Below are 22844 nucleotides of genomic sequence, written 5' to 3' on the forward strand. Positions count from 1 at the left end.
TTAAAATTTCATAGTTTTTAATAACATATTTTTAAATAGTATATGAATTAAAGGTTATTATATAATATTATGTCTTTGTATATAAACATTTTAAAAACATATTGTCAAGAGTTTCAAAATAAATAAAAGATAATATATAGTTGTAGATATAAAAGTTTAACATATCTTAATAAATTTATTTTTGTATAAAAATATTATATAGTATACGATTTTTATCTAATTTTAATGATGAGTGATGATTTATTTAAATGAAACAATTAAAAATAATTTTTTTTTAATTTACCTATTTAATATAATTTTATTATATTTAACTCTTATAGAACTTCTATTTTTATATAATACAGAATCTAATTATATAATTTATTAAAAATAGTATATAATTTTTATTTTCTTTTTTATAATAAAATTTTAGTTAACATTGATTTATAATAATATTATATTATTAATTACGAAATTAATTAATATGTTATTTTATAAAAATATTTAAATTTTAAGTAAGATTTTGTTAGATTCTTTTTCAACAGATTTTGTTATAATTAAAAATAAAATTCAAATTTATAGTTGGTTTATTAGTAATGTAAATAATCAAATATGCCATATTAACTATTTCTTTAGGTGGTCTTACTATGACTTACTAATGATAGATAAAAATAGAACCCTAAATTAATAGATTAGATTCCTTTAATTGTTCCATAATTTTTAATTCCCATTGAAACAGTTAAAATAGCATTTTTTTACCCAAAATCATAAAACCGTGTTTTTCAAACAAAAACGTAAAATCGCATTTTCCGCCAAACACTAAAATCACGTTTTCTGGCAAAAACTTAAAATCACTATTATGGTGTGTGTGACGATAACTACAATAGCTAATCATGTTGGAGAGAATATACACACATCTTCAGAGATATATATGAGAAAAAACAAGAACTGAAGTTTGTTTACAATCATTATTACACCAAAAAAAAAGTTTGTTTATAATCTGATTGGTTTAGTTGCTTTATAATCCAATTAAAAGAACAAAAACTGTAACCCAACGAGAATCCGATTTTACTGTAATCAAACCAAACAAATCCTCGATATATATATATATATATTCCATAATTATCTTCTTCTTTTTTTAACGCTATTCCATAATTATCTAGGATCTACAAAAATCTTATATTCCCTTTTCTCTTTCTGTTAAGAGTTTAACCTAATTCTTTGTAATATAAATATTTGGCTGTTCCAATCTCAAGTTTAACAAAACTTATCAGAGCAGTATTGGCGTAATTATTATCACAAACAGTTGTTGATGGATGCTCCACGTGATTCTTCTCATGAAGAAGGAAAAGAAGAACAAGTACTTCCCCTTCCTTTACCTTCGACTGGGAATACTCTCTGTGATACTCCGGTTCCTGAAGAGCTCTCTGACTCCGAATCAGAATCGTTAGACTCACTGACATTCGATGAGACTCCTCAAACAACCAGTGAGTACCAACAGAAACTAATCTCATCATTCACCGAGGTAGCTGTTGGTCAAACAATGGAAACAGTCATTCAGTTCTTAGAGACGGCAAACTGGAACCTCGAAGAAGCCATTAATCACTTTTTCGTTGAATCAAACACGACGAGGTTACCTCCTCTGAGGTTTCTTTTCGAAGGTTCGTTCGATGAGGCAAAATCAGCATCTTCCCAAGAGAATCTATGGTTGCTAGTGAATCTCCAATCCACGAAAAACTATGCTTCTCATTCGCTTGACATAGATTTATGGTCGAACAAAGTCGTTTCTCAAGCTATCGAGTCAAGCATCATCTTATGGCAAGTCTATGATGATACCACTGAAGGACAGAAAATCTCTACTTTCTACAAGATCGAGTCTGCTCTTCCCGTGGTGCTCCTCATTGATCCCATCACTGGTTTCAAGATGCGGTCGTGGAGCGGAGTGATTGAAGCTCAGAGTTTTATCGACGATTTGATGAACTATACTAAGTCTGGTCCTCACGAACACATTGCTTCTCTGACAAGAAAAGAACCCGTTTTATGTAATGAAACCAACCAGACTAGTGATGATGTTGTCACTCCTTCAGGGGCGGAGACTTGTTCGTCAACCAACTGTGATGATGTCGTCGAAACGATTGAGACGAAGACTTTACCCACACATGACGAGGAGGAGGAGACTTGTTTAGAGTTTCCAGTATTGACAGAAGAGCCAAGAGGAGACTGTGATCGAAGCCTTGTGTGCAGTCTATGTGTTCGGTTTCCAGATGGGAGAAGAAAGCAGAGGAAGTTTCTCAAGACCGAACCTATTCAGCTTCTCTGGTCTTTCTGTTATTCTCAGATGGTGGAGTCTGAGAAGAAGGCGTTTAAGCTAGTACAAGCGATTCCTGGTGCTTCAAAGACTCTTGATTATGGAGCTGACGCCACGTTCGGACAATCTGGGCTCGCTAATTCGATGGTGTTGGTTGCTTGGGAGTGAAGATTTGGAGTTTAGACCCCAAGTCGTAGTGTTTTTTTTCTCTTATATCTTGATTTTAATAATTTGTTCCTTTCAACTTCCAGTTTGTCTCTTTTGCTATTTGATTTTCCATGGTCAATGAGACCTCTTCATCTAAACGTTTTTAGAAACCTGACAACGCTATGATCCAACTGGGAGAAAGTGGTCTTGAATAACGTTCAAAACTAAACAAGGATCGACCACTTTGGTGTTTAAATAATTTAGCCAATCTTGTTAGAAATCTTCCAAATGTTCGCATATCGAAATTAAAAGGAGAGATAAGAAGAAGCCTTTGTGAAATATTACGTGCTCTTTTTGGAAATTTCCCCATGGAACTGTAGCATTAATGGGCGTTGCAACTTGCAACATGATCAGAATCTGTCAAGTTCACGCAAAAGGTAGATAGTTCAACACCATGTTCTTTTTTTTGAACAGCAGTTTAACACCATGTTCAAGACAAACATTGAAAACAATGTCTTTAGTTTTTTCAAACAAAACGCATCTATGTTAATAAATGTTTTTTTTGCTCAAATCCTCAAGTATATTGAGAAATCACTTTAGTGATTTATGTTGACGTGTAGAAGAGCTCTCCATTTAATTGTTATAATTTGATTGGTTGATAGTTTTTATTTTTTATTTATTTAATTAAAGTTTTTATTTTTTTTCGACGTCGAAAGGCTATTCTATTACTCAAACTTGAGGTGGTCTGGGTAACCAAACCGGAATAGAACAACCAATAAAACATAACTCCCTATGGAAGGATCTAGCAGTCTTAGCCAAAAAATCAGCCGTCTGGTTACGTGCCCGTGGGACGTGAGCGATTTTAAAATCCGGAAAGCATATCTGTAGCGTCTCTATCCTCTCCAATTCCGTCGCAAAGCTTGGCCACGCCTGAGGTTCCTTCACCATTGCTATCAGTTCCTTACAATCTGTCCCGAAGCTCTGGCAGTTCGAATGTTGCAGCATATTCTCCATCGCCCATCGCAGTGCCTCTACTTCCGAGTGCAAAGCTGATTCCCGCCGAGTGAAGTTCCTTGTCCCCATAAGCTGCACATTCCCAGACCCATCCATCCACACCCATCCGCATCCACTAAAGTTAGCAGAAGATGTCCAAGATCCATCTAGCAAGCAAATATTTCCCAAGCTTATGGCTTGGGGCTCCTCATCTGTATTAGCTTGTGTTACAGGTTGTACCACTTCCTTAGCATCAAACCAGGCTTGACATTCGCTCTCCGCATGTCGGACTAACTCCAAAGGATCTCGATCTATGCCCCTGAAGAGTTTCTCATTCCTAGCCTTCCAAATGTACCATATTATCCAGGGATAAGGGTCTCTATCACGATCAGGCTCAAGAATGCTATTTTTCCTCCAAAAGAGATAGTCCATATTCGTGTAGATGCTTGATACTGGAAAGATGTTCGGGCTTGTCGGAGTCGAAGCTAAAGACCAAACTTGAAGAGCTGGCGGGCATTCAAAAATTGCATGTGTGACAGTCTCCTCTGCTTCTCCACATCGTGGGCAGTAGTTATCACATCTCATATTGCGTCTTACCAGGTTCCTTGTTACTGCCACATGACCATAGAATTACATATGTTTCCAAACATACAATTAATCATCTTAAATATAAATGAATTAACATAATTTGTTTATAGAAATAATTAAATATCTAGATTACATTATTTAAATTGATAAGATACATATAACATATGATATTATAAAAACAGTTTTTATTATGTTTATATTAGTAGTGAATAAAATAAGTCATATATTTTAGAAAACTAATTAATCTAAACTTAATAATATTAATTAAATTCACTCATTCACTATATATATAGTATAAAAATGTGTCAGATGAATGCAAAACAGTTAAATATATAATTCTAAGAAATTTTAATCATTTTCCAATGACAATGTGATATCATATATGCGTTATCACTTTTAGAAATAATTAAAATATTTTTATATTTTAAAACATAAAAATTATACGGTAAGTTATTTAAATGTATATTAATCAAGAAAACGTTCATTTAATTCATCTATTAATATAAACAGATGAATTAACATTATTATATGGTAAGTCATTTAAAATTATATTATTTGGTAATTCATTTAATTTATTATATAGTAAGCCATTTCATTATATTAATCAAAGTATTTTCACAGGATTTTTTCTAGAGTTAATACTCTATTAATATAATTTATATATTATAATAAAATTAGCATGCTTATTTTTAATAGGAAAAAAGCAGACATAAATAAAAGAAGAAGAGGGAAGAAAAATAAAATATGTTTGTTGTGTTCTTGGTATTTTTATATTCTTATGTATTTAATTTTTATTTGTTTGTCGAGGTACATGTACTTTTTGTGTTACTATAAATGTGAACTAATTAGTTTTATGTGTTTTTAAAATGTTAAGATAACTTTAGTAAGGAAGTTCAATAAAAATGACCATCTGTACAATTGTCAAAGTCAAAGATGAAAAATGTAATGTAAATTGAAGGTAAGAAAAAATATTTAAAAATTAATGATATGTATTTTTTACGTAATAATAAACTTTTAAAATGTATGATAGTAAAATTTTAACAAAATTTATACAAATAAAATCATTTTATTTCATATAATATTGGATCTCACATTAATATTAAGTATATATGCCTAAAATAACGATATTTGGTTATTTAAAAATTGAATTATTATTTTTTCATTGGTATGTTTTAATTTAATTTAAAATAAATTAAAACAATAATTATTAGTTTTAATTAAAAATTTTGGTTGAATGAGTCAGTGTTTGATAAAATAGTGTGATAATCAGAGATAGTTTAAGGAAGAGTTTGTTTGCTTAACCCATTTGAGTTTAAATACTAAATTTTAAAAAACGAGTGATAAAGTGTGATTTGAAACAAACTATGAAAAAAATTGCTTAAACTACCATTTTCCTAATACATATTTTAATGTTTACTTTAATCAAATTTATCCTTAGTTTTAAAATGATAAATCCTACTATATATTAATTGAGAAGCCACTTAAATTGACTTTTAATTATGTGTCCTTAATAGGTTAAATTTTTTAAAATAGTTATAATTTGATTGGTTGTTAACATTTATTAGTTATTATTTTAACCAAATCTAAAAATAAAAGGTAACTCTATAACTAATTAATAAAAATTACCAAATAACACAAATGATATTACAAATAATGATTTATGATAACTAATTGTAGAATTAGAGAAAGAATATATATGTTTTATCAATTTCTTTATTTTTATCAATTAGTTATATATAATTAAATAAAATACTTTAGCATTTTTTATAGAAATAAATTTAATGGTTATATATTATTATATTTGTAGGTAAGGAATTATTATAACTTTTATGTTTTTAAAACCCACACAAAACCATTTACATAATATCTTTCATGATAAAAGCCACATATCATTGTATTGGTCGTATTGGAGTTACCAAAAAAAAACACTCTCTTTTTTTTCTCTTAAGTGCTAGAGTATTTTCGGTTTTTCATGTGTTAAACTAAAATATAAAGTAATTCTACAACCAATTATCTAAATTAATTATAATATTTTTTTCTGTAAGAAAAATGGTTTTAATGACTAAAGTTTATGTTTTTGAACTATTTTAAATCTCACACTTCTTCTAAAAATATATACTGAAATTTTTGATTATCCAAATATTTGAAATTAAAAATTAACTACCCACAAAATTGCGGGAAAATACCTAGTTTGTATCTTAATTTTAGTGTCACAAATAAAGCGTTTATGTGTTCATTTTTAATGTTACTAGGGATTTGCCTTGGCAAAGCCCATAGCTTTTTATTCTACAATTTTAATTATTTTTCTATTACAGTTTTTATTTGAATATATTTACATATATACATTAGAATTCATTATAGAAATTTAAAACTATTTATATTATATTCTTTTGTATAGTAAATTTGAAATGTTAGAACTCATAGTTTGTTGTGTGTTCTTTATTTCAAATTGTAGATGTAATGTGTATGAGTTAGAAACTAATAAACCTTAGTTTAAGACTTAATATAAAATGTATTTTTATTGGTTAAAAGTTTTGAGATATATAATCACAGAGTTTATGTATAGATAATTAATATTTAATATGTCTGAAAAATATTAAAACTTATATCTTTTTATAACACAGGCTGTATATCTTTTTGAATATATTTTGCCATGTATCTAATTTATTACATATTTTTGTGTTAAATATTATTGTTTATATTGTAAATTAACTCAGTAATTGTGTTAAAGTTTAGTTTATTTATTTAGTAATTGGAACTCACCGGAAAGTGGTGTTAGTTCTGGAGAAGGGAAATTATATGATGGAAAATGTGGTTACATCTTTGAACTTGAGATATATTGTTTAATAATGTGTAGTTGTATTGAAATGAAATTTGGTTTGAAGATAATAAGCCATAAACAATTTAGGAGGTCATTTGCCTGTTACGTATTAGCTGTAAACTTTGTTGGTGGAGAAGCTTTTCGTGATTGTGATCTAAGGAGGTAAATGAGATTATTACTGGGCTGGGCATGCATATTGATCAAATGGAATGTAAGTTATTTTATTAATCCGAAACACTTAAAAGTGTTGGACCATTATAACTATGTCCTGAGTTTTTTTGAATAGCTCGCAACTCGCGTTGTTTAACTTTTGTCAATGCTTGAAGAGGTTTCACCACATTTGCTTACTTCGTCAAATCCAACTTCAGAAACTTATGTTAGTTTGACTGAGTGAGCAGTGAAATTTCAGAAGAAAAAAGAATTCATACTACAGCAGATATATGTTCTACAAATAAAATGTGTAGCAAGCAATGATAATCTATGACGGTGAAGATTGCGTTAAGTGTGTGATACATGATATGAACCCTGTTATTAGTGGGTGAAGGACTTAACTGTTGTAAAGTGGTTCTTAAGATATGCGACTAAATTGAACCTTCAAGTCAGAGCCTCCACCGAGTTCGCAAAGTAGTTTTTTTTAATTTATATATACGTGTAAAAACATAGCTTATTTGATGAGATACAAAATTTTGAAAAAAACACAGACACTAACATGATGGTAGGGATGAGTTTTAAGTCATACTAGATTTTGACCCACGATTTTAAAGCATGTGATTGTTTAAGTCTTTTTAAATTTTACACTTACATTCAAATTTATGTGCTTGATTTATTTTAGTTGTTTGAAATTCTAAGTTTTGATAAAAATTCTGACCGGTGTCATGCCTAATTTTTTATACAACTATTAAACTCTTACATTTTTATAAAAGATATTTCTACTGTATTATACATATATATCTATGTAACTTTTCCATCTAAACTTTATGAATATCTATTTTATTTTGAGATTTCAAATATATTAAGCACTTGGACTTTTGAAAAATAATTTACATGAAAAATTACAAATATATATAATTTACTTTGTTATATTCTAATTTGTCCTATAACGAAGAATTATAACCCTTTTCCCTTTTGATAATAATCATGTATAAAAGATCATCCAGAGTCTTTGAAACTATAAACAATTGTTCCAAAAAGTGCTAAACCACCTCTATACCCAACATGATCAAAGCTGACAAAAAAACATCATCAACAATACTGATCATATCAAAAAGTGCTAAACCACCTCAATTGTTTTTTGTTTTCATCAAAAACAAATGTCAAGAAAATGTTTGTTTCTCTATTCTCTCCATCTTTGATTCATCTAGTCTTATGCATGGTGTAAATTTTGACTATTCCAGTTTAACATAGACATTAAATGTTGGACGTTCCCTCAGTTGGATCACAATTTTTTTTGAAACTTTGCATAGTTGATGTATCTACATGATTCAATGCTTTTCTCTATTTTTTTGTTACCACCAATTTTTTTCTTTTTGACTCGCATCTCTTGATATCCTTTTTTCATTAGTTTTCCAATGAAAGGTACTTGGTCTTGTTTGAGATTTTTTTTTCTCAGTTATCTCGGAAGCATTATATTATTGAAGCCAATACAATATCTCAGAGAAGAACTACTCTGTAAAAACCAAAAGATGTTTTAACATAGTGACAACAATTTCTGATTGCATAAAGTCCTCCCTCGGTAAGAGTATCATTGCAATTTCGGAGTGAATGGCTCCTTCCATTAGCTTATTGTTTCCTTTAGGTTTGTTATACAAATTGACCTCTCTTGTTTTTTGAAATTGAAAACCACCCATTTTCCTTTATATAGCATTAAAGTTAAACCCTATAAGTGAAGTATAAATTTACGTCAAATAGGATCGTTCTCTAACTCTTTCAAATATTTTTAACCCTATCATTTCTAGCTAAATTTTCATGACAATTTTTCATTAACATGTATTGTCTACTTCCTTCCAAGAATTCAGGAGCAATCATTGGTCTACCTGTAGTAATATTTATCTCTATCTGATCCTATGATATGCCTCAAACAAAATATTTGATTCATTTATGGTAGGAAAAACCTCTGCAAATTGTATCTTCAATATGCACTTTCTTCATCAATATTTCTTATTTGTTTTTTTAGAGAGGAACAATTAGCTTGGTCATGGATTTGCCTTGGACAAGAGTTATTTTTTTCTGGATTCTTTCATAGTCATACACACAGAGATGGACATATACACCAATAGGATTTCAGGTGACACACTTTTAATTTTGTTCTAAAGTTAATATATATGCATTTTTGTAATATTGAACGAGGTTTTTTTTAACGCTGGATTGTATTATTAAGCCTTCTAGGCAAGAGTTCTAAACAATGACAACTACAAAAAACGAATGTAGAAAAAGGATATGCCAGTAGGGATCCAAAGTAAACTAACACATCTATTTTGCGTATGGAGGACTATAAAATCTCCATATTTTTTTTTTGGAATAGGTGAATCTCAAAGGACATAATCTTCGTATTAATCCAAAAACACCGCACTTTGGACTGAATTAAGAATGATTGACACTCTCTTTTTATTACTCCACTAAGAGCCAACGAGACAAGACAATTCTTTATATTACTCTATTGATAATAAAGAAAGAGAAGCAAAACGAATCAAACAAGCTGATGTCAGAGCTGTAGAAGCCTCCGGCCATTTGCTTAAAATTACAAAAAATGTCTCATTTTCTCTCTTTATGGCAAGGGTTTTTAACACTGTCTAATACTGAACCAATTTTATTTTCTATTTTGACATACCATTAATTATAACTCACTAAGACTATGTGCATTGATGATGTTGAATTACGCATTCAATAGTTGAACACAGTACGATGAAATTTTTAAATTTATAAATAAAACTCATGGATTAATCAGTTGAAATAAATTTAATTGGGCCCAAATTCTCACATAGCAGCTTTTAATTAGTGAAAATATTGACCAAATCAAGATAGGTTACACATGCTTACTTTTAGTGGTTGTCCAAATTTTTTGTCTTTTTTTTTATCTCAACCAATAATCCGTACACATTTATTTTATAATGAAATATTTTTAAAAAAAGGTTATACCAAATTTCATAATTTTATGATATATAAATAGAGACTAATTTCATTTTATTCAGAGTAGAAAAAACGTTTTCACTATAATCAACTATTTTAATGTTTTAAACTTATTTTTCAATGGATTCCAATAATAGTCTTTTTAGCACCCAAAGTTCTTCAAATTTTCTTTGTAACTACCTAAATCCCAAAAATTAAAAATAAAATAAAATTTATTAAACGTTACGCCATTTTTGTTATTTAAGCTACTTACAATAACAAATATATTAATATGTAATTATTATATTGTAAAAGCTAAAAATATAAATTAAAATAGTTGGGTAAAATGTTAAATTTTATCAAACAAAACTATTGTACATGTCAAAATGAAATGGGTGTTGAATAATTAGGTGAAAGAGAGAGATATGATGATGTAGAGTGTTAAAAACAAAGAGGTGTGGAATTTTTACCCCCTTGTAGATTGTTTTAACTCTTCTATTATTAAATTATAAAAACTCTTCTACAAATTCATTATTTATTTTTGTTCAAACTACAAACTCATTAACTAAGATTATGTACAATGGTTTCAACACACAACACCCTCCACATCATCTTTTCTTTCTTCCACTTCTTATTCTCTCTTTTCCACTTAATAATTCAACATTAACTCATTTTATACTCTATAATGGTATGTTTAGTACAATTCAACACCGTACCCTACCATTTTTATTTTTATTTTATTTTATGTTTTTATTTTTATGATTACATATTAATAGTAATTATTGATCTATTTTCTCAATGAAGATAGGAAAAGATAGAAACATGAGTTTATAAGAGGCTAAGTAGAAAATTCATGTTCAAAAGATGATTTTTATTTGTTCAAATCAAATGAAAATGTCTCTATAAATAGATTATGAAAAATGATTTTTTTTTTGAAATAAATAATTTAATTATACAATAATTGAATCGAAAAAGGTAGAAAAATCAACCGGAACTTTTTTCTCAACTAATGGTTTGGTTGCATGTGGGAAATTTATTCAACATGTTTAATTCCACTTCATTTTCAACCAATTATTCCACAGCTCATTTCATTTAATCAACTGTTGAAAATACAAAATTTAACATCTCATTGTATCTAGTCTAGCACACATCTTAATATATTTAGATAATTACTTTGAACTTAAGCACTTATAGATTTAGGTTAGAAGATTGACATATTTCTTTTATTATCAAAAATTATCTTCTTCGTTTGTCCTCTTCTTCTTTAAGAAAAGCAAAACAGATTATTAATCACCATTAATATTAATGAGCAACTATATAGATTTTTAGTTTAATTATATTTTGTACTTCTACTCTTTTTTAACAGTTTGTTAGTTGTTTCTTATTTTAGTTTCAGACATGGAGAATGTTTGATTATTTTTGAAAAGAAAAGCTCCATCATCATCTCAGAATGACTTAGATTATTCGGAAAATCTACCATGTGGGTGTGCTGATCGAAAATGAATATCAGAATAAATACATTGTTTCTTTGGATGGAATAAATAAATACAATGTAGTAATGAAACATGAAAACTTGATGAAACAATCTGTCTATCAAGGATGCTTTGCATAAATAAGATGATATCACGAATAATGATTATCGTATTCAATTAAATTTTTCCATTGATGCTTCAAGATTCTTGTTGCGACAAGGGTTACATTTTCGTGGTACTGAAGAGAAATAAGAATCTCATAGTAGTGATAACATTGTTGAACTCTTGAAACACGCTGCCGAAAAATGAAATTACGATTAAAATTGTTTTAAGAAAGGCTCTAGGAAACAATCAGATAACTTCTCCAAATATTCAGAAAGATATTGTGCATTGTCTTACGAAAGAGCTTGTTAAAAGTTTTATTGAAAAAAATTGATCATGATGTATTTAGTTTGTTGGTGAGAGTATGTTGATTTTTCTTATAAAGAGCAAATAACACTATTTTTTGGTATGTTGACAATAGTAGATAGTCAAAGATAGATTCATAAGTCATACTCATGTACGTGGGAAAAAGTGCATTTTACAACCCAAACAATCTCGTTTGTGCGTAATACTACATGAACTATCGAATAGGGTGGAATACAACCCCAACTGCATATTTATTTAAATTTCATACCCCAACTTTCATATGTGACCTCGTTTTCTCCCTTGACGACAATCCCGTTAGTCTACTGTTATCACAAGCCGAGACATGAGCCGTAGTGACTGAAATAGTAACCAAAACGACATAGTTTTATCTCTCAACACAAAACGACGTAGTTTTGTATGTGGGGTTAAAATTATATTTTACTTCTTCTTCTCCATCGTTATTACTATGGTTTCTCCATTCTCTTCCCAAATCATGAGTCTTGAAGATTAAAGTGTCTAGAACCAGAGGCGAAGCCATGTTATAGTATATGGAGGCCTGTGCACCCATAACATTTCTATATAACATAAATTTTTGTTAAAGAAAGTGTTGAAAATCTGTTGATTCTAGTGGAATAGTGATGTAGTGGACCCTCATCAACCCAGGTTCAATCCCTACTATCTACCTATTTTTGTTTTTATTATTAATAATGCACCCATTAGGTAAATTTCCTAGCTTCGCCCCTGTCTAGAACTCAAGCGAGTGTGTGAATGTTGTAAGGGTCGTGATAGATAGTATTGAGCATTTTTACAGCAAGCGAAGATGAGGTAATTTCGAGTTATTTTTGTCATTCTGATAGTTAAGATTAAACTAAATAAATGTGACAATTTGGTTAGTTTTAACTGTCTTTCGATTTCTCTGTGTCTATTACTTGATAATGGAAGTCAAATATTGTTTAGTTCTGTGTGTTTTATGAAGAGAAGAGCTTGAGATATTAGTGCACATCAACTGTTCGATGAAATGTCACAGAGAGTAAAAAATGTCTTTTAATGACAATTTTGCTGCTTCTCTTTGCAGCATGTGGGAAATTATGAAGTTCAGTGTAAAATGTGGAGGGTATTGGGTGAAGAATCATAGAGGCGAGGTTGGTTATATTGGTGGTGAGGTGATGACCATCAACTGTAAATCGGAGGAGTTATTTAACGCATTGGCAGAAGAGTTTGGAGAAGGATTATGTTTTGAAACTTTTTTTAATTTTTTTTTTTTGAAAATCGAAAATTATGTTTGAAATTATTTTTTTAAAAAAGTTATATTTTTAAGTATTATTTATATATTTATTATAATCCTAAATTTCATATTCCAAAAACTCTCTACCCCACCCCTCAACTCTAAACCCTAAGTTTATGTTAGTTAACCCTAGGGGTATAAATATCATCTACCCTTCATTAAAAGTAAGAGTAAAAGTGATTAGTGTAGAGATGAAAAGTGGTACTATGAATGTGGTAATTGTGGTAATTTCTCAATTTTTTTCAACATGTTGAAACCCAAAAACATGGTGTCCACAAGAATTTATATTGTTTGTTTATTGGTTGTTGATATTAATGATATTTTGTATTCACCTTAATTATTTGAAGTAATTTATTATATAACAAATCAATTTATTTCTTTTATTATTTAGTATCAAAACAAATTTTTTTTGTGATCTACAAACAGAGACTACTTTCATGTAATTTGAAAATATACAAAAAATAGTCTTTACCATAATTTTTATGTATTTTCAATAAATTTTGTCTATATTGTTAAATATTCTTTTGTAAAATATATCATAAAATTTCAAATATAATTATTTTTATTTAAATTGATAATTACTTTATTTAATAGTTTTAATATGTTTAACTATTAAAAGTGTCAGGATACAGCCGTCTTTCGTCGTTCACATGGATCAACATCTTCCAGTTTGGTTTACAGGGTCAATATGAGTATGTAATGTTGTTGACAAAAAAAAATTGTTTAACTGTTATTATTTAATTGCAAAGTCTAAAAATATAAGTATGATATATAAAACTATAGTTAGGGTGTTGGATTTTTTCCAAGTAAAACCATTGTAGGTTATATGTGTTGAATGTATATTAAATTATTATGTGGAAGAAAAAGAGTATGATGTAGAATGATAAAAGTGAAAATTAAGGTGTCGATAAAATTCAACTAATGTACATAGTCTTACAAAGGTGAGAGCGCAAGGTTATGATGGTGCAAATAACATGAAGGGTGATGAGTTCAATGGTCTAAGGTCATTAATGTCAGAAGAAAGCGAATCAACATATTATGTTCATTTTTTTGCTCATCAGTTTCAGTTAGTTGTTGTGGCAGTTGTCAAAAAATATTTTGATGTTGCAGACTTCTTTGATATGATTTCTCTGTTGTTGAATGTGGTGACAGCTTCATGTAAAATGAAAGATATGTTGGGAAAGTGTCATAGAGAAACAATTAAGAAATAAGTTAATGATTGTGAACGCAATACTGGAAAATGGTAAATCAGGAGGTTATGTTCAAAGACCAGGGATTACTCATTAGGGTCTTACTATAGAACTTAACAGCGTGTGGTTAAGTGTTTCTTATATCGTTAAGGTGCTTGAATGTGTTCAGAATGATAGTGCAAATGACTTGAAAAGACGTCAAGCACATGGCCTTCTCATTAACGTTGATAACTTTGACTTTGTGTTCTATTTCCAAGTGATGTTGCATTTTTTATAAGTCACAAATAGTTTGTCTACGGCCCTACAAAACACAGACCAAGATATTTTTAATGCAGTATCGTTAGTATAACCAACAAAAAGACAGTTGCAGAAGTTTTGAGATGATGGATGGAACTCTCTTATGATTAAAGTTTCTTCTTTTTGTAAGAAACATGGTATTGAATAGCTTGACATGGATGAAGGTTTCATTGGCACAAGGAAGCCAAGGAAAAAGATAGAAGTAACAAATGAACATCAATATAAGGTCAATTGCTTGTATGAAAGTTTGGATTTGCAGCTTCAAGAATTCAACGATCGCTTTAATGAGGTAAACACTAAACTGCTTATTTGTGTTTTTTTTAATCTCCCATTGGTTCATTCTCTCAGTTTGACCATACAAAATTGATGAGGTTATCGAAATTATACCCATCTGACTTTAGTCATGGACAGTGCATATCGCTTGACCAACAATTAGATATACATATTGATAACATTCAAAATGACGAGAGGTTTACTCATTTACAATATCTTGGAGAACTTGCTCATACTTCGGTGGAAACACGAAAAACATATGTCAGTTTCTTTGATTTCTAGGCTTCTGAAATTGGTTTTCATTTTGCATCTTGCCACTGCAACTGTCGAGAGAAGTTTTTCAGACATGAGGATTGCAAAGAATGATCGACGAAATTGGATTGGAGACAGTTTCGAATTATTGATTAATTTGTTTTGTCAAAAGATGTATTGCAGAAACTTACAAAGTAAAAAATCGTAGGATGCTTTTGCTAAACATTTTAATTTAATAATTTTATATTAAAATTACAAAGTAAAATATGATTTTAATACAAAGTAAAAAAAATACTTTTAATTATGTATTGACACCAGTTAAAAACTCCTGGATCCTCCACTGCATATAAAATGATAACCACTTCACCTTTTGGATGAGTTACCTTATACGAGCGTCTCAGGGTTTGCAAACATGAATCTTAACCCTCACATAATCCTTTTGTGACTTTTTTCGAATAAAAAGCCACTTCAATGCCTTGTCTTGCAAATTCTCCTAAAGATGTTAAATCTTGTGTTGTATAATGGTTGACCGGAACATTATGCATTTGAACCCACACATCGATATATTGCAAGTAACCCGCAAGCGGTTTTTACACCCATCTTTTGATTTTTAAAGACCATAGATCGAAACTCAAAAGTAAAAAACTCTTCTACCAAAGATATCCACTAAGTTGTCTTCATATTTAAGGATGAACTGAATTATTTCCTTTGATAGAGCAACTCCCTTTACTATGTCATAAAGCTGTCATTTTCTTGACATATCTAGAATCAACTCATACATTTTTTGATGCTGAGGATTGATCACTTGACCTACCTAGCTGGCTGATTTTTTTTTCATTATGTAGACCTCAGAGAGGTACAGTAATTGAAAGGTTCCTTATCTTTTTCTTCGACTGGCATCTTCAATAGGGCATTGTCTAAAATGAAAGACATAAATACTTTTAAAACTCAGATTTTGACCCAAAAAAAAATGAGAACATTGATTTTAATTAGTGTAGCTTGAAAGATATCAGTAGTTGAAACCAGAAACCATAGAAAAGGGTTAAGATTAGGTATAAAAATCTTAAAAGCTGTTAAAAGTAGAGGAGATTTACTAAACAAATGTGTTTTAAGCCAAAAACTCTTCTTAACTTATATCCAATGACTATAATTATGAAACAGAGTGCTAAGCTCACCAGTGGGGGACATAAAAAAATAGCTTTTGATGTTTGGTAGATCATTCTTATCTTATTAGTGGGATAACAATATTGAGGGTAAATATTCACCAAGTAATCATATAATAAAGTAAGGTTTAGATGTGACAATTTTGCACATAAATGTACCAAATGCATATCCTTTGTGTGTGGCTGTTTTTCAAGAGTGACTTTCACAAAACAAACTATGATATACTATATTTGTTACACATATAGTATAGAGAAATTGAATGTGGTCGTTGGTACATAAAGTGAAAAACGAAGAGACGGTGGAAGAGATGAAAAGATGATGGATGACAACGATGGTGGAGAAAAAAGACAGTACTGAAGATACGATGAAACAACCCATAATAGTGGTATTTGTTGATGTTATATAGGATAACAACAAACACAATTAACAATGTGTTCCAAGTCTATTATGTAAATGTAAAATAGAATAGAATACAAAAATAGTAAATTATTTATCTTTTCTAATCATGTTTACTAACTGGCGGGGACAAAAGCCATGTTCATTTATCTGACGCAGCGTTAGAGGCTGCGATAAAAAATTAACAAACCGGTGAGAGAAATTTCAATGGTGTGCGGCGACTGTAACTGCTCGTCTTTTTTGTACTTTTATTGTCGATGTAAATAACATTGTCCCCACAAGTACTTTGACATGTCGCTAGCGTCCGATGATAACATATTCTTACTCTTTAATCTGATTGGTAGTTGAGTTGTCACTTAAATTCTTTTTTTACGCTAGTCGTAGACGCAGCGTTCCAGAATGAACAGGGATAAAGAAGAATGTATCACACAGCATTGATGGAGAAGAAAGTGGTGGCTATGATGCCATGACCGATGATAATGGATATTATAGCTGGAGGTGATTGAGAAGAAAAAGAGGCGAAGGGAAGAAGGAAGTGGAGAACAAGAAAGATGAGAATTTAAAATAAGGAAAATGAAGAGAAAGAGAATAAGCGCAGAGAATAAGGAAAATGAAAAAGAAAAAGAAAAAAAAGGAGTAGGAGGAAAATGAGGAGGAAGATCAAAGGGAAGAGGAGTAAAGAAAAACAAAGAACATAAGCAAAATGAGAATGAAAACAAAAGAGGAGGATGGGGTATAACATACTATACTATTAATAAAGTAGTATAGTATAATATATACAATATCCTATAAACAATTAAATATTGGTTGTTGGAAGACAATTAACAAAGCAAGATGAGATAAATAGTACATTATAACCTTTTTAAATCAATACTCTATAAATTAATATACACTAAAAATCTCTATAAAATAATATAATTTTATAGTCCCAAATTGAGTTTTTGGTTCAGTTAGTATATCGATAAATTAATATCTCTATAAATTAATAAAAAAATTTATAGTTTTGGTGTAGTTCCAACATTATTAATTTATGGAGGTTTCACTGTGTTACATTGGATCTTGCGTTTTGTCATTTAAAAATGCTAGACCAATTAATTCATAACAATGACATTTAAGTGTTTATATTAACATAAAGTCTAGTTTCTATTATATTTGTTACTAACCAAAAATATAGAATAGACTATATCGCGCAATGTTCATCTTATCGAATTTGCTAAATGTTTATAATCCAGGTGATCTATTTTAGATTTTGCACTCTTTCTACAATTACACTCTGACGAACTCTCTATAGTTGTAAAAATTAACATCATTGATCAAAGCACCTGTGAATCGATCATCTTAGCGTGAAAAATAGCAAAAATATATTTTTGACCAAACTACCATAAATATATAGCATATCATAGCGTTTTCTTATTATGTGCATAGATTCATTATAGTATTTTTAGGTTATTTTATGTGATTTCCCTATCTTATATCACACAAAACTTTATTTTGTCAACATTTATATCACACATTTCTAAACTTTAATTTGTATAACTTAGTTAGTAGTTGTCTTTAGGATAGCCAACTATCTATGAGATAGTTATCTATAGGATACATGATTGCATGTTTAAAGTAGAAGTCTAGTGTGATTGATCTGTAATACGGAAAAGTCATGTTCTAAATCCCATAGTAGTTACAAGTCAGACCTACGATACAAACTTCAGGACGATGGTGTTTTATAGATGGTTCTTGGAAAGATAAGGATTTATTTTCGGGACAAGGATGGTATAGCACCCTACCGGGATTTGATGGTTTATTAGGAGCAAAGAATGTAAGGGCATGTCTTTCACCTCTCCATTCGGAGATGGAAGCTTTGATTTGGGCAATGGAATGTATGAAGAATTTAAGACAGTTTCAAGTTACATTTGCGACGGATTGTTCTCAATTGGTGAAGATGGTTTCGGAACCAGAAGAATGCCAGCATTTGGAAGTTATCTGGAAGATATCAAGCTCCTACGAAGGAGTTTCCTCAACTCAGATATTGTTCATGCACCTCCAACGGAGAATCAAATGACGGATAGCTTAGCACGCAGTGCTAGAAGACAACCGTCTTTCGTCGTTCACATGGATGCGGAGTTACCGATTTGGTTTACAGAGTCAATATGAGTCTGCAAATGTCTTGTTGTCAAAAAAAAAAGAAATTCCATAGTAGTTCGACCCTAAAGATTGTGAAACTACCAATAAAAATATATAATATTTAAGCAAAACTACATATATTTTAAAATCGTTTCAAGGTCTAAGCTAAGATATGAAACTTATTTTTAATAATTATTGATAAATTGTAACTATTTCAAAAAAATAAAAATAATAAGAAAACCCATATTATTTTGTAAATGTAACTGTTTATTTTTTAAATGTATGTCTTAGAATGTTTAAAAAAAAATCTTGGCCACTAAAATGCTAAATCATCCATAAATTTAATATGAATAAATTATGGTTAAACTAAATAAATCCTATCGATAAATACGTAGAAAAAAAATATTTTTAATTTATATAAACAGATCACTTTAGTTAAATTATCAGAGAAACAACAACAAAAAACTTGTAAAATAAATCACATATAAATTAATCAAAAGTCAATAGCAAAAGTAATTGTAAAGGCGGTGTGTATCTCAAGAGAAACAAAGGAAAATATTAATCACACAATTTAAATCCAAAACAAAATTTCATTTCTACTGTACATGAAATTACCGTCTTTAAAGCATCTTCAACCCACCTCTATTTCTACATCTATAATAGTATTTAGAGGCAAAACCACTTCAACCCATCTCTATTTTTGCCTTTAAAATAGAGATTGCTATTTTCTCCTCTATTTATAGAGGAAGAAATAGCATTCCTCTATATTTTGCTCTATATGTAGAGATCTCTATTTTAGAGAAATACATTGGAGTAAAACTCATTTCTATTATAAAGTTCCTCTATTTTAGAGGTAAAAATAGAAAAATACATTGGAGATGGTCTTAGTCACGTTCACGGTGCAAATGCATATAGCGTCTCACATTTTTCTATTAGTTTTTTCTGTGCTTTAGGATCCTAAGAGCACGTGCAACGGAGGATGACTCCGAATCCGTCACACGAGTCCGTCGAAAAAATGGTAATATAATATGATTATTAATGCTAATAACATTAAGGATTGGTCCGTGATTAGCATGTTGACGGACTCGATCCTTGGGGCACGTGGCGAAAGGTGAGTGGATGAAGCGAGATTGGGTTAGGAGGTGTTGAGAAAAATTAGGTCATTCGACCGAAGGAAAGAAAAAAAAATTTCCTCTCGACGCTCTCGACTCTCGACGGCGATTTGGTAAACCCACCATCGCGATTGGTCTCCCTCGGATCCTGAAGGTAAATCGAAGGCTTGTCTGCTATTTTCATCGATCTAGAGTCGCTGCTTCTTCTTTTCCTGTCAATCTAGGGTTTTGTTTTTTCGATTTTGGGATTTTTCGTTTCAAAATTAGGGTTTGAATACGATTTTGGTATAAAACGAAAGGGGGGTTTTGGTTTAAATCGTTTCATTCGCTTTGTTCATTTTGTTTCTTCTCGATTTTGGTTAGATAAAGGATTCATTGAAATTCAATTCGTTTCTTCTCGATTTTGTGTGTCTATGTCGATATGTTTGTGTGTCTTTCTCTTTTATGAAGATCGTTGCTAATCTGTGCTGCTTGTTTCTCTCTTATGGTGGAGGTTAACGAGAATGGGACAATATAGCTACAGCCAGCCATCCTCATCATCCGCGGAGGTGGACGTAACCGCACTTCTCGAAGAAGAAGCTCAGTTGTACGCGGATGAAGCTCGGTTGCACGCGGAACGTGCAACGGCGGATGAGGCAGAGAGTAGCTTCGATATAGAGAAAGCGGTTCAGGAGGCGACTCTCGACTTTCAGACGCAGCTAAGGCGGGTTAATGAAGAAGGTACAGAGAGAGAGCAGAAGCTGCTGCTGCTAGAGAAGAGTGTGCACGAGTTAGGAAAGGATTTAGCACGAGTTAAGCTAATGGTGTGCGTACTAGTGGTGATAGCTTTGCTATTCTTCTTTCTACGTGGTAAGTTTTAGAGTTCATTGGAATTAATATATAGATTAATCGATGGTTTGACAACATTTGACTGCATTATCTTATGTTTTTGCAGGAGTTCCTTCAAAGGCTTCAACCGGGACTATTCTATCACCTCAGGAGTGGCCAAATAAGTCAGGTACTATGGTTTTAATCACTTCACTTTGGATTTTCTCTTCAAAAGAAATTCATATTGTTAGAATGGTTTGAATGGTGTTTGGTGGTAGAATAAAAATTAGGACTGTAATAATAAATGCTACCGAATAACTTTATGTCTTCCCACCCCGTTTGATTTGATTGGTTTTAAATAGGCTAGTATGCTTCCTATCATCACCTCTGTTTGCTAGTATAGTACTTAGGATTTGATTATTGTTAAATGGTTGTAGTTTGCTTCCCATCTTCCTAACTGCTCAACTTTAATTGTATAATAAATAAACATGGCTTACTTAAGCCTCTGTGTAACTACTAGAGTAACACAGAATAAAAACTAGAGAGATGGATGGTTTCACAAACCTTCTGCATAGTCAAATACCTATAGACCTTGAGTCACCCGAACCTTATTGGTTCGGGTCTGAAGTTCCTGCTCAGTCTCCTAGCCAAGTCCCTGCTGAGTCTCCTAGCCAAGTTCCTGCTGAGAGGAGGAAATATTCTCCTAGAGAAGATAAGATCCTTATTGGTGCTTGGCTTAACACCAGTAAGGATCCTATCATTGGCAACGAGCAGAGAGTTGGGGCTTTCTGGAAGCGTATTGTAGAGTACTACAACGCAAGCCCTCTGCTCGTTGGTCAAACACCGCGAGAGATTACTTCTTGCAAACAGAGGTGGAGTAGGATCAACGGGGAAGTATGCAGGTTTACTGGATGCTATGATGCAGCTTTGAGGGCGCAGAAAAGTGGGGAAAATGATGATGATCTGATGAAAGCTGCATTAAATATATACTTCACCAAGTATGGTTGCAAGTTCGCACTTGATCACTGCTGTAGGGAGCTGAGGCATGACCAGAAATGGGCCTCGATTTATGTGGCTAAGGAAGGTGGAAAGGAAAAGCGGAGGTCCGTCTTGGAGGTTGATACAGAAGAAGCGGACGTGGGAGATCCAGAGGAGAGACCAATCGGGGTAAAGGCTGCGAAAGGTGGCAGTAAGAAGAAGAAGAATAGTGGTAGAGAAGAAGAGTTGTCCAAGCTTCAGAACGTGTTAGAACTTAAGGAAAAACTTTCAAAAAACAAACTCCTTGATCGCTTGCTGGCGATGAAAGAGCCTTTATCTGATATCGAAACATCACTTAAACTGAAGCTAATGTCTGAAATGATATGATGTGAACTCTGTGTTGATTGAGGTTGCTTAGTAGTCCCTGTGTACTATGTTGTTTCATGTTGTTTTACAGCTAAGCTAACATGTTTTTAATATGTTGTTGCAGGTTAGGTGAAGTAGTCACGGGCGTCTAAGTGTTTTGGTCTTTAGCAAGATGAAGTAGTCACGGATACATTTGGAGTAGTGAGAGCATTTTGGATTGTAGCTCCAACTCACAAGTGACGGGGTAGTTGTTTTCTACTATAAGTACGCGGCCATGTAAAAGCTCTCTATGTTTCTCATTGTACTAAACATCAGAAAGCTTTGTAATATTTGTGAACCAAGATCTCCTTCTACTCTTGTAATAGCTCTCAACTCAGGTTTACTCTTTAACTATGGTTCTTGTTGTTTAAGCTTGAATTTATTTTTCATGCACTTGTTTCTTGCTTACATCTTCTCTTCAAAAACAAAAAGCAAACGGGTTTATGTGCCATGTAGTTGAATGAATCACCGAATTTGCTTACTTCCACGCAGTATGCTTTAACTTGTTTTTTATTGCTTTAACTTGTTTTTTATTACTTGAGTAGGTTTCAATCATTTGAAGTTGTTGAACTTAGAATAAGTGGAGCTTGTACATAGCTTATGGTAGATAAAGTGAAGCTGTCAAAGTAGTGTATATGTAAAAACCAATGGGAAAATCGTAGACAACGTCAATATGTGGAGCTTGTACATAGCTTGTGAACTTACCCGGTAAATATTTCTTCAAACGTAACGATTAGGAAGAAATC

The 22844-nt window shown here is 31.2% G+C and overlaps 2 protein-coding genes across 2 annotated transcripts; both read left to right on the forward strand.

The window, feature by feature from the left end:
- The first annotated feature begins 365 nt into the window (after positions 1-365).
- Positions 366-22480, forward strand: LOC103863552 (putative plant UBX domain-containing protein 14). The gene has a single exon (XM_033290742.1). The coding sequence runs from the start codon at positions 1292-1294 to the stop codon at positions 2453-2455; it is 1164 nt and encodes a 387-aa protein (XP_033146633.1). The 5' UTR covers positions 366-1291; the 3' UTR covers positions 2456-22480.
- Positions 21262-22211, forward strand: LOC117133319 (glutathione S-transferase T3-like). Its single transcript, XM_033289298.1, has 2 exons — positions 21262-22064; positions 22184-22211. The coding sequence occupies exons 1-2, from the start codon at positions 21262-21264 to the stop codon at positions 22209-22211; spliced, it is 831 nt and encodes a 276-aa protein (XP_033145189.1).
- Positions 22481-22844: the final 364 nt, after the last annotated feature.

The sequence above is a fragment of the Brassica rapa genome, chromosome A04 (genome assembly GCF_000309985.2).
Source record: "Brassica rapa cultivar Chiifu-401-42 chromosome A04, CAAS_Brap_v3.01, whole genome shotgun sequence".
NCBI lineage: Eukaryota > Viridiplantae > Streptophyta > Magnoliopsida > Brassicales > Brassicaceae > Brassica > Brassica rapa.